The sequence below is a fragment of the Helianthus annuus genome, chromosome 7, assembly GCF_002127325.2.
Source record: "Helianthus annuus cultivar XRQ/B chromosome 7, HanXRQr2.0-SUNRISE, whole genome shotgun sequence".
Classification (NCBI taxonomy): domain Eukaryota; kingdom Viridiplantae; phylum Streptophyta; class Magnoliopsida; order Asterales; family Asteraceae; genus Helianthus; species Helianthus annuus.
The window spans coordinates 44,149,377-44,161,859 of NC_035439.2; the positions used below are offsets into that span (position 1 = coordinate 44,149,377).

General features: G+C 37.3%; 2 protein-coding genes across 4 annotated transcripts; one reads left to right on the forward strand and one right to left on the reverse strand.

The window, feature by feature from the left end:
* Positions 1–777: 777 nt before the first annotated feature.
* On the forward strand, positions 778–8,297 carry LOC110921092 (extra-large guanine nucleotide-binding protein 3). Of its 3 annotated transcripts, XM_022165363.2 has the most exons (10): positions 778–866; positions 964–1,215; positions 1,405–2,380; positions 2,558–2,695; positions 3,167–3,271; positions 3,346–3,525; positions 4,427–4,583; positions 6,208–6,461; positions 6,849–7,021; positions 7,476–8,297. In XM_022165363.2, exons 3-10 carry the CDS (start codon positions 1,412–1,414, stop codon positions 8,071–8,073), a joined length of 2,574 nt encoding a protein of 857 aa, XP_022021055.1. In that variant the 5' UTR covers positions 778–866; positions 964–1,215; positions 1,405–1,411; the 3' UTR covers positions 8,074–8,297. The 3 variants fall into 3 exon arrangements, with proteins under 3 accessions (XP_022021055.1, XP_022021054.1, XP_022021056.1); XM_022165362.2 differs by having other exon boundaries at positions 856–1,215; XM_022165364.2 differs by having other exon boundaries at positions 856–1,215; positions 6,223–6,461.
* Positions 8,298–8,510: 213 nt separating this feature from the next.
* Positions 8,511–12,153, reverse strand: LOC110925910 (protease 2). The gene is made up of 10 exons (XM_022169708.2): positions 11,537–12,153; positions 11,259–11,453; positions 10,836–11,182; positions 10,448–10,739; positions 10,023–10,181; positions 9,585–9,950; positions 9,238–9,303; positions 9,112–9,160; positions 8,916–9,039; positions 8,511–8,739 (listed from the first exon to the last, which is right to left on the reverse strand). The coding sequence occupies exons 1-10, from the start codon at positions 12,056–12,058 to the stop codon at positions 8,655–8,657; spliced, it is 2,205 nt and encodes a 734-aa protein (XP_022025400.1). The 5' UTR covers positions 12,059–12,153; the 3' UTR covers positions 8,511–8,654.
* Positions 12,154–12,483: the final 330 nt, after the last annotated feature.

Sequence of the window (12,483 nt, forward strand, 5' to 3'; positions counted from 1 at the left end):
GATTATGGAATTTCCTTAACCATAACCATAACCAAACTTCGATTACGGTTAATCGGTTTTGAAGTCGGCTATGGTTCGGTTTTGGTTAACGTCGGTTAATCAACCAATCCAAGTTCGAAATAAATATGGATGTGCACGATTTGGACTTAGTTTGGGCCTTTTTAATAAGACAATCAAGATTACACTTTTTGATTAAACTATCCATGTAGGATTCACTATAATAAACTGATTCTCAACAAAAATCTACTTAAACCTTCGATGTGGAATGGTGAAATTTTCTAATGTTATATGGAAGATTTATATGATCATAACACCTCAATTCTTTATCAAAACAAAAGGCGTTTACATGAAGATCATCTTGTTACTAACATATTTTTATCTTAACAAAAAATCCTCTATATAGCTACTATAAAACATAAATCCATTGTATAGACTTTACATTGCACGTTTGGTTCGGTTATATCGGTTAATCAAAGCTTCATAACCATAATCAATTGGTTGGCTAAATAAAGCATCATGACCATAACCATTGGTTATGTCGGTTAATAAGGGTAGAGTTATGTCGGTTATCGGTATGGTGGTTAATTTGCTCTCCCCTAGTGATAATATAATACTAAATGGTAAAAAAAAAAAAAAAAGTGAATAACTTGGTTCACTCCCCTAGTGATAATATAATACTAAATGGTAAAAAAAAAAAAAGAAAGTGAATAACTTGGTTCATCATCCTTTGCTTGTCATCTTCCTAGGGGACTATATAATATTTTTAATTTTTTATAATCTACAGTCATACTCGCACGCCCCTCGTACCTTTTTATCTGCTTTCCTTGAAACCCTTCACTCTTTTCCCTTTCATACACTTCTCCAAAGTAAGTCTTTTTATTCCTTTTTTTTATTGCTGACAAAATCTTTGTCCTGTTGATCCTCCTTGTTAATAGTTGTAATCTGCCATTTCCGTTCTTCTAGATTTCAATCTTGTGAGTTCAAAGTTGCAGTCGGGATTCCTCTGTTGTTCAAATCTGAAGGCTTTTGAAAAGATCAAGAAAAAGTTGGATTTTGACTGCTATGATGAATACTTTGACTTTAATGTGTCCCCAAACTGGTTGATTCCTTATGCTGTGTTTGGTGGGGTCTTTCGTGCTGTTGAATATGAGGAGGCGATATTGACTGCACCCAACCCACTTGAATCTCTTTCTTTCTTTCTTTCTGCTAATTCAGGTATTTTTCTTCTTTAATCTGATTCGGGTGGTTCAATTTTTGACCTAATTCTTCAAAGATCCCAATTGAACTACTTTTCTTCTATAATTTGATTTGGTGTTTTGCAAATCGGTCAATTCTATCATTATCTGATTTGGGTAGTTTGAAGGCCTAATTCGATTTAAAAATTGTTTCTTGTTTTTATTGAAGATTTGGTATGGAGGAAAATGGGGAGAAAGATTGGAGAGCAGCTGTCAAGAAGATGCTTCCTCCTGGAACTGAACTGCCTGAAGAAAGTGATTACTCAATTGCTTTAGAATACATGGGCCCTGATGTCTCTTATGAGCTTCCTAGAGTAGAACCATTAGATAGGAATTCACGTTCGATCCCGACTGCATCTGTAGCCGAATCCTTTTCTGGTTCAAGGAGATCTGTCACTCGTGATGGCCCCATCCCCCCTGTAATCGACCCTATACCGTTACCGGTTTCTTATATTGCAGGAGTAACCGATTCGCCAAATCAAAGCCCGAGATTATCAGGAAGCTCGGAATCTGTAATCTCGGTTTTGCATAATGCGGATTCCTTTTCAGCTTCCCCATCGGGTTCTCCTGGTTCTGCTCATAACCAAGATGATGCTCACAGGAACGAAGTGAGACGAGGCCCCGTGGTTACTTTCAACACTGTTGATAGTTCGGACAGGAAAGAAGTTGGGTTAGAGAAGCCTGGTTATGCTGAATACGTTGCGGTTTCAAAAGAAAAGAAGAAAAAGAAGAATAAGAGACGAGTTTGTTTCCGGTGCGGGAAAGGGAAGTGGGAAACTAAAGAATCTTGTTTAGTTTGTGATGCAAAATATTGTAGTAATTGTGTTCTTAGAGCAATGGGATCCATGCCCGAGGGTCGAAAGTGTGTCACTTGTATTGGTGAGGCGATTGATGAATCGAAGCGTCTTACTTTGGGAAAAAATTCAAGGTTATTATCTCGTTTGCTTAGTCCTTTGGAAGTCAAACAGATAATGAAGGCAGAAAAAGAATGCTCTGCTAATCAGCTTAGGCCAGAGCAGTTAATCGTGAACGGGTATCCACTTAAACCTGATGAAATGGCAGAACTTTTGGGTTGCCCGTTACCTCCGCGGAAGTTAAAACCGGGAATGTATTGGTATGACAAAGAATCTGGTCTTTGGGGAAAGGTACACCTAATTTTCTTTATGTATAGGCGCTAAATGGGTAGGTTAGACGAGTCAAGATTATCGGTAGGGGTTTGACCAATCAAGGAGAAAAGATAACCTGAATTTATAAGTAAATGGATTGAGATTAACGCCTCTATTTATGTGTGAAGATTGTAATAATTTGCTGTAACCTTTCAGGAGGGAGAAAAACCTGATAGAGTTGTGAGTTCAAATTTGAATTTTACGGGGAAACTTAGTCCAAGTGCAAGCAATGGAAATACAGAAGTTTACATGAATGGTCGAGAAATTACAAAGCTTGAGTTGAGAGTGTTGAAGGTTAATCACTTCACTCCCTGGTCATATGGCAGATTGGGCGGGTCAAAATGGCAGACATGCAAACATTTTTGGGGGCAAATTTATATCTTTTTTCATATCAGTCAAAATTATTTGATTACGTACCAAGTAGTGTGATTTCTTCTAAGTTCTAAAGGTGCATAAGTTAATGGATGTGCCAACCAGGTCATAAAACGGGTTAAGATGGATAAGTTTTTTGGCAGATCTAACACGTAAACTTTTTTGTCTAAATTTTTAATATTCTTAGCAAAAGATTTATTATGTTGATAGTTAAAATGACCTAGGGGGTTGAATGTCTTAAAAATACCCCTTGGGTGACGTATGACCCGTTTCCTATTGCAGTTTTTACATATTTTATCTACTTGTTTGGTAAAAGCTGATCCGAATCAACCCATTTATAAGTAAACGGGTCAAATTTGACACTCATTTCTGGGTTTATCTGATTTGTTTCAGCTGGCAAATGTGCAATGTCCTCGTGACACTCATTTTTGGGTTTATGATGATGGTCGATATGAGGAGGAAGGCCAAAATAATATCAAGGGAAATATTTGGGAAAAGGTATATAAATTCTCACATAAAGTATGGTCGTCAAACTTGTATGAAACTTACAAATATAACGTCTCTTTGGTCAGGCTACAACACGGTTCCTTTGTTCAGTGCTCTCGTTGCCTGTGCCACATGGTCAACCACAAAGAGAGAGGGATGAAGCCAGCAATTATAGTGCCGTTCCCAATTACTTTGAGCCAAAAAAGGTTCAAAAGCTTTTATTACTAGGACTCGAGGGTTCGGGAACAAGTACTATTTTTAAGCAGGTATTTCAATTCAAAGTTTATTAAAAGTAATTGCTAGATATTCGCTGGTGTTAGGCAGTATGTATTTTTATGAATTGGCTCGCTCCTTGACATGTTCTATTGAAGACTACTAAAGGTGGCCAAATGGGCGGTAGGGTAACAGGCTGAGTTGAGTTGACCCAAAACAGTTTAAAATTTTTTGTGTCAAACATGATTACGAAGTTCATATCATTTCAATGATGAACTATTTTTGGAAGTTTTTTTTCAATTAAAAAATACACTTGGGGCAACTTTCAACCCGTTTCTTCTTTTCATTGATTTGTTAAAGAAAAACATAACCCGAATTAACACATTATAAAATAAATGGGTCTAAATTTCTACCTATACTGCTGACCAAACCCGAAGGAGGGAAACTTCATTGTTGACCATGGTTAATTCATTAGACAATAATCTAGCTTGAGATTTGAACATAAGGCCTTTTGAATTGTATTAATCAAGCTTACAACATTTATGTAAGCCCAATTGGAGGATCAACTGTTGATTGCAAAAATATTAATGTGAAACACTATATCTTCCCTTAAACCGTATTGGTGTCGCATTTAGGACGGGTCATACGTTCGTTACCCAAGGGGTATATATGTAAACCGCAAAATGGACGGATTGGGTAACTCGATAAACTAGTAAAATCTTTTGGGTGGGTTCAAATGGGCTGAGTTGACCTACCTACACTTTGTCCAATTTTATTAAACTTTCATGATTTTATTAACATATAATATATATTGATAACAAAAACTCTAAAAATAATTATCCGAAATAATACAAAACACCCTTTCAACTGCATGAATGCTTTCAATATTTCTATTCTATTTACTACTGCATGATAAAGTTGCTAGAAAGATCACTTTACCTTTTGCTACTGCAGGCAAAATTTTTATATGGGAACAGATTTAGTGATGAAGAGTTACAAAATATTAAGCTTATGATTCAGAGCAACATGTATAGATACCTCAGCATTCTTCTTGATGGACGAGAACGCTTCGAGGAAGAAGCATCGATGAAAAAGAATTCTGATGGAACGGGTATTTTGACTTTTTGTTGACCAGCATATCACTTTTCTTAGTTTCTAATCAAATGAGTAAATTGCCATTTTAGTCCCTGTGGTTTGATCAGAAATGCCACTTTAGTCCAAATAGTTTATTTTCTCATCTGGGTCCTTGACGTTTGCCATTTTCATCCAACCCACTAACTTCATCCAAAATTTATGTTAAATTAGGGGTATTTTAGACTCATTATACATATATCTAATTTATTCACTTCAAAAAAAAAAAAAAAAAAAGACAAATAAAACCAACTCACCCACCTGTTTCTCTCTCTCTCTCTCATGACTTCACTTCTGTATACCACACCATTTTCATCATCTCTTACCAGTGCCACCATCACACCATGAAATCGCCTCCACCATTGCCGCCGGTCAACCCTCCGGCTCTCCATATCTGCTTTATTTACTTCCAGCCACTATCGACCCTCTCAATTTTCACCTTCTCCGACACCATCTCCAGCAGCTGCCCCCTGTTGATGGAAAACAGGTTAACCGTCGACCAAAACAACATATCTGAGCAAAAAAGGATGGGGTTGACCATAGATCTCAAAGGGGAGTTGTGCTTATGAGAGAAAAGAGGTGTGGTTCTATAAAGTGAGGGGATTTTGGTGCCAAACGGGAGAGATCTGAGTATGAGCGGCGTTAGGTAGGGTTTCCGACGGGAGTCCATCACTGCAATAGAAGACAGGTAAATCAGAAATGAGGTTTTAATCACCTTTTATTTTATTTTATTAAGATACTAATACATTTTTTTCAAATTGGTGTTTTAAATGATATGGATAACTTTTGGTCTGATCCACTTTAAATAAGTTTTCAACGTCTAGTCCTTTGACCCATTAGTTAGAGATAACAACCTGAATAAATCAGGTGATTGGTTCGTTTTGGCCGAAGATCACGATGATCAGGGATGGTGATGGTGACGGTGGCAGGGTATGGTGATTGCGACGGTCGCCGGGTATGGTAATTGTACTGTCATCGGGTTTGGTGATTGCGATGATTGCCGGGGATAATGATTGCAACGGTCGACGGTTCAGATAGAGAGCTCAGACGAGTGGGTGGCGTGGGTTTTCTTTTTGTATGTTTTATTTTATTTTTATAAAATAATAAAGAGTAAATTACGTTTTTGGCCCCTATGGTTATATCACTTTTACTATATTAGCCCAAAATAAGAATTTTTAACATATCTGCCCCCATGGTTTCTACAACTAACCAGTTTGGCCCCTAAGTCTAACCATCTTAGCCCCCATGGTCTCTATAACTAACCATTTTGGCCCCCATGATCTCTAGACTTAGGGGCCAAAATGGTTAGTTATAGAAACCATGGGGGCAGATATGTTAAAAGTTCTTATTTTGGGCTAATATAGTAAAAGTGATATAACCACAGGGGCCAAAAACGTAATTTACTCAATAATAAAAACAAATATGTAAGCGGACCAAAATACCCGACTTAACGTGATTTGTTGGATGGAGTTAGTGAGTTGGACGAAAATGGCAAACGTCACGGACCCAAATGTGAAAAAAAAAATATTTGGACTAAAGTGGCATTTGTGGTCAAACCATAGGGACTAAAATGGCAAGTAACTCTAATGAAATTAATGAGGCAGGTTTATTAAATACAGGCAAGGAGGGTGATGCTAATGATTGTATCTATTCCCTTAACCCGAGATTGAAGCATTTTTCTGATTGGTTACTTGACATAATTGCAACTGGAGATTTGGATGCATTTTTTCCTGCTGCAACACGCGAGTATGCTCCACTTGTTGAAGAGGTGTGGAAGGATCCTGCCATCCAAGAAACTTATAAGAGGAGAAATGAATTACACTTTCTGCCTGACGTTGCAGACTACTTTTTGAGCCGGGTATTCTCCTCATTTCTTAAATCACTTTTATTTTTGTCTATCTTTTTATATTTGGTTTAAGCACGCTTACAAAAGTTATATTTTATAATATGAGTTCAATTTATTTCATAGGAGGTTAGAAGCTTTAAAATTATTATGCTTTGGCTGACTTTTGTTGACTAGTTCCACTGATTTTATCAATTCCATTTTTGCTGTTTTTTTTTTATGATTTACTCATTTGAATGTTAGATAAAACTAAACCTAATTGACATGTTCATAAGTAAATGGCCCGAAATTGTCACTTCCAGTTTTGTTTCAACATTTTTGTCATGTGTTATGTGACGTGCCAAATAAGCATACCAATTCACCAAACGAATTTTGACCAATCTCTGTTGTGTATGGGTTCAGGCGGTTGAGGTTTCTAGCAACGAATATGAACCGTCAGAACAGGACATATTATACGCTGAAGGAGTCACCCAAGGAAATGGCTTGGCTTTCATCGAATTCACACTTGATGATCGTAGCCCCATGTCTGAGACATATACAGACAACCTTGATGCTTCATCACAACCTCTATCCAGGTATACGTTCTTTATGAGTTATGGTCTCTGTGGTTAAGTCAAAATTACGGATTTTCAGAGATCACAGATTTGGTCCTCCACTGTTTACCATAACGTAATGTGTTTGGTCCTTGTTACAAATTTGATCATTTGATTATTATATTATTTTATTTGATGATAATGTGGTCCTTCAAGTTGCAAATATCACTTTCAAAATTTACATCAAAACGCTCCCATAAGCAAATTTATTTGGGATCTTCATCTCGCTAAAATCATTACCAGACTGGACCCAAACCGAAAACCAGATCAATTTAAACTCTCTTTCCTGAACCGAACATTTTCTGGTCTGGATCGCTCTGGTTCTTTGTTTTTATCGGCCTGAACATGTAGGTATATACACCTCTAGCGTTGATGCTTTGTTATTGTAAAAGATGGTTTTCTCATAAGTTGTCTTCTTCATACATGATTTTGTCAGATATGAACTCATTAGAGTAAACGCCAAAGGAATGAACGAAGGTTGTCGATGGGTGGAAATGTTCGAGGATGTTCGAGTAGTCGTCTTCTGTGTTGCCCTAAGCGATTATGATCAAATGTGGCCATCACCAGACAACACTGGAAGTGGGTCCCTCCTTCAAAACAAGATGATCCAAAGCAGACAACTTTTTGAAGCAATGGTCAAACACCCTTGTTTTAAAGACACCCCTTTCGTCTTGATTCTAAACAAGTATGATCTTTTTGAGGAAAAACTGAAGCAGACCCCGCTAAGTGTGTGCGAATGGTTCACCGACTTTAGCCCGGTACGACCCTATACCAACAACCAAAATCTAGCCCACCAAGCCTATTACTATGTGGCTATGAGATTCAAGGACCTGTATGCATCTCTCACCAGCCAGAAGCTTTTTGTGTGGCAAGCACGTGCCCGAGAGCGTGCCACCGTTGATGAAGCGTTCAAGTACATAAGAGAGATTGTGAAATGGGATGATGAGAAAGAGGAGACGTATTATAATGGGGCTGAGGACTCGTTTTATAGTACAACTGATGTGAGCTCACCACCCTTGGTTAGGCAAGAATGAAGTAGCAAGCTTTGATTTGTGTTTATTATTGTAGATAAGATGGTTAATAAGTTATCATTTTATTTGGATTTTGATAATTATGCAATTGGGAGTTTAATTATCTGATCTGAGGTTTCATGTAAGCTGATATGACAAGGGTGAAGTTAAGGTCTGGTTTTTTTTTACTGTAACGAATACTTCATATCCATGTTCGTGAAGATCGTCTATGTGTTTTCTTGAAGCCGTTAACAAAGTTTGTTTTACGTATACAGATGATTTTTTTTGAAAAATGTGCAACGACCTCTAATTATGCTCGAACAACCCATCTGAAGCATGTACTATCGACATACTGGTTTGCAAAAGTATATATTCCGCTTGAAATTATGTTTGGTGTCGGTCAAAATGAAGAGGCAATAACAAACCATGAAAACAACCAACCCCCGTTGTTCTACCAAGACTGGTGTGAATCAAAATATAAACTAGCATTTCAATTCAATAAATAATAATCCCACAAGAAATACCATCAACATCAATCAATCCTAAAGAGCAAGAATTTTGAAAATGAATTTTGAAGCTTCCAACAGTAACTCACTCAAGACATTTTAACCACGAGGTGGGGCAGGGACCATGTTCAGAATCTTCAAAAGGAAAGTGTGGGTAAATGCATCCTCTTGGAGCTTCTCAAACCTATATATCACATCAACAGAGATTGGTTTGGTTGGTACAGGAGACACTTAGGGTACTTCTTTTTATATAAGATGATAATAAGCAAACAACAGCTCTAGATTACACTGACATACAAAGATGTTTCTATTACCAAGGATGATAACTATTGCAAAACAAAAAGATAATTAATTCATTACCTTCCTGACTTGGAGAAGTGGCCTGCACCCATCTCACATTTAAACAACAATAAATTCTTGTCTGTTTTCATCTCTCTCAGCTTAGCAACAAACTTAGCGGGTTCAAAATATTGTACACGTGGATCTGCAAAAACAAATAATCAGTTAAATGACGGTAGAGTGAAAAATACCTTAAAACGCAAGAAATCCAGGCTACCATTTAACCCAGCAGTAACAAGTATGGCTGGATAATTCTGCGCCTTTACCTGTCGGAAAAAAATAAATAACTTGATTTTTAATAATCTATCAGATGAGAATAAGATAGAAATTGCAGAGCACTCACATTGTCAACTGGTGAATATGATTTCATGTAATGGTAGAATTCTTCTTTACGAGGATCACCCCATTCCTGCAATAAAACCACCACTTATCAATTTATGGTCAACTTGTGATGGGTCATAAATGTTTACAATGTCCTAAATCAATATACATATAGGAAAGGGATCATTAGAAAACTACTAGAAAACTTTGATAAAACCACTTTTAAACAAAAGTATTTTTTGATTTTATTTTTTCACTCTTTATATTATGTTACACTATTATTTGTGGAAAGAAATTAAAAGGAAAATAAAAAATATATGTAAACCTATTTTCACATGTTTTGCCATATCTTGGTGTTGAATTAATTACCTCCCATTCTGCTGTTGTTAGAGGAATTGTTGGATCGAGCATTGTAGTGAGAACATCTACAAATGGCACTCCAGCTATTGCCGCCTTGAACAAATCAGGACGCATGTTCACAACAGCCCCAATAAGCAAACCACCTGCACTTCTTCCTTCGATGCACAGTTTTTCTTTTGTACAATATTTCTTTTCTATTAGATACTCAGCAGAGTCAATAAAATCTGTAAAAGTATTCTTTTTGTGGAGATATTTCCCATTTTCATACCACTTCCTCCCCATTTCTCCACCTCCACGAATGTGGGCGATTGCATATGTGAAACCACGGTCCAACAAAGACAATCTTGATGCCTTAAATCTAGGATCCACGCACATCTGCAGTTGCATCAATGACAAAGTAAAACATCCAAATCTGAATGGCAAAACAGGCATATACAAGTGCATTACCTCGTAAGATCCATACCCATAGAGCAACAGTGGATCAGAACCATCAAGCTTCACCAGATCCTTTCGATAGGCAATTGATATAGGAACATGAGTGCCATCTTTAGCAATTGCCCACTCCCTTTTAGTCACATACTTTGAGGAATCAAAACCACCCAGTATCTGATTCCATCAAAAAAGCAGTCCGTTAGACCTAACCTAACAATACCTAAATCACAAAAAACACAAATAGGGAGGGAGTAGTCTAAAACAAGTTCAGCAATCTTTGAAGCTAATGCCTTAGAAGCTACAGGACATAGAAGCAGGCCAACAAGTGGATTGAATCTTTTCCAGTCTAGAGACTGGCGGATTACCTTCGATGACAGAAAGACTGTATATATTTTTAAACACAGTATCAAAAGAGATTTAAACAATATCAACTAACTTACTGTTTCAACTTTCTTGAGAACCGAAACTCCTGTATTCATATCATAATCATACGTGGAAGGGGGTGTTCTCAAAGAGCTATAACTAAACCGCAATATAGTTGAAGAAAATTGTGACTCTTCTGGCTCCACTGAATAAACTGGGTCAATAAAATCAACAGTTTGACCACCTTGGAGACTCTCAAGTGGTTCACCAACAGCTGGAAGTGAGTAGCAAGTAACCCGGGGTAGACCCTTTTCACGCTCATAAACAACAAGATGGTCACTGAAAAGCCTTATGTCCTGTATTTTCACACTAAAAAAATCCAAAGAGGGAACAGAATAAGAGTAAAATCCAGGAGAGGTGAAAGATGGATTGGATTAGAAATAAAATTCTCGGGAAGGGAGGTACCTTTCTCTGTGAGGAAGAAGCATTGTGGTTGCATTTACATCATTCAGGGGACAGGCAACTAGTTCTGAATTGTAAGCCTCATTACTCCTCCTTTTAATGAAAAAATGATTGCCACGGTGACTGACCGATGTGTCAATGCCCTCTAACCGAGGTGTCAAAACCATAAGACCCTTTTCAGGCTTTGAGATATCCAGATAGAAAATACATCTTGTAGTTTTACTTTCTGACCCAACAAAAAGATATTTTTTGCTCTCGGAAGCTTCAAGATCTAGAGAAAACATATCATCCTTTTCATGATAAAAACATGAATCCGTTGATTGATTTGTGTGCAGCTTATGAAACCACACCTGTAAAAGTTTGTCAGAAAAGAAAATCAATGTCGATAACTCTCAAACTGAAATTATTTATTATTTATTACCGTACCTTATATGGCCTGAGAATTTCATCCATGGTGACGTATAGCAAAGCCTCATCACCTACCCATTCAATATTATCAGTTACACCAACCAAGGGCTCACCAACGGGAGAACGAGTCTCGGCATCAATGACATGGATGGTATAGATCTCATCTCCTTTAGTATCTTCTGCATATGCTACTAGCTTATGATTTGGACTCACCTAAAATTGGAGCAAAAGGTTAAATTCATTCCCAAAACATACAACTAAACTAATAAAATTGATTCATTGGGTCTTCTTATTACTTTAAAAGCCCCAACTTTATAGAAAGCATGCTCTTTAGCCTTGAGATTTTCATCTAAAATGACATGCTCTGGGGGAGCTGTAGCCATTATATCATCAACAGATGGCACAGCGTCTTCTTGTGCAAGGCGCCGACAGTGTTGAACATACTCCTTCCCCTCCAAAGTGCGCTCGTAATAGTAGTAAAGCCCCTTACGTACTGGTGCAGTTATATCATCCTCTTTAATGCGGCCCCTTATCTCAGCATAAATATCATCTTCCAAATGTTTGTTTTCTGAGATGATTGCATCAGTATAAGCGTTCTCTTGTTGAAGATGAGAAAGGATTTCAGGATTGGAACGAGAATCGTCACGGAGCCAGTAGTAGTTATCAACCCTGACATCTCCGAACATTTCCATTTCATGTTTCACCTTCTTAGCCACAGGAGGAGCCTTAGCCATGGATGCTTTTGACCGGAATCGTTGCGATAATCGGACACACGCTACTCCCAATCTGATTTGGGCTGCCGGGAATAGAGATATCATTTTCCCCTTTTTTTAGCCCTTTTAATCTAAACTTACACCTCGTCTTTCTCTATTCACACGTTTAAGTGTTTTTTTCTTTCTTTCTATATTCACACGTTACGTTAAGACCATATGTAATGGGGCTTTATAAGGGCATTAAAGATTTTGATAATGCTCTTACACCATTACTCATGGGCATTATAGGGGCATGAAGAGTGAGGAGCATTTCTAGAATAATGCCCAATAAGAAGGAAAAATAAGGAAACTAATAAATAAAAGGGCATTATGAAAGTCTTAACCATTACATGAAACATTATGATGGTGATGTGGCAAAAAATGCCCCTTAAGGGGCATTAACCATTACCCATGGTCTAAGTGTTTCTCAAATGAGTTTATATTTATTTACTTTATATTTATAACTTTTGACATTTTCGGTACTGGTTTGG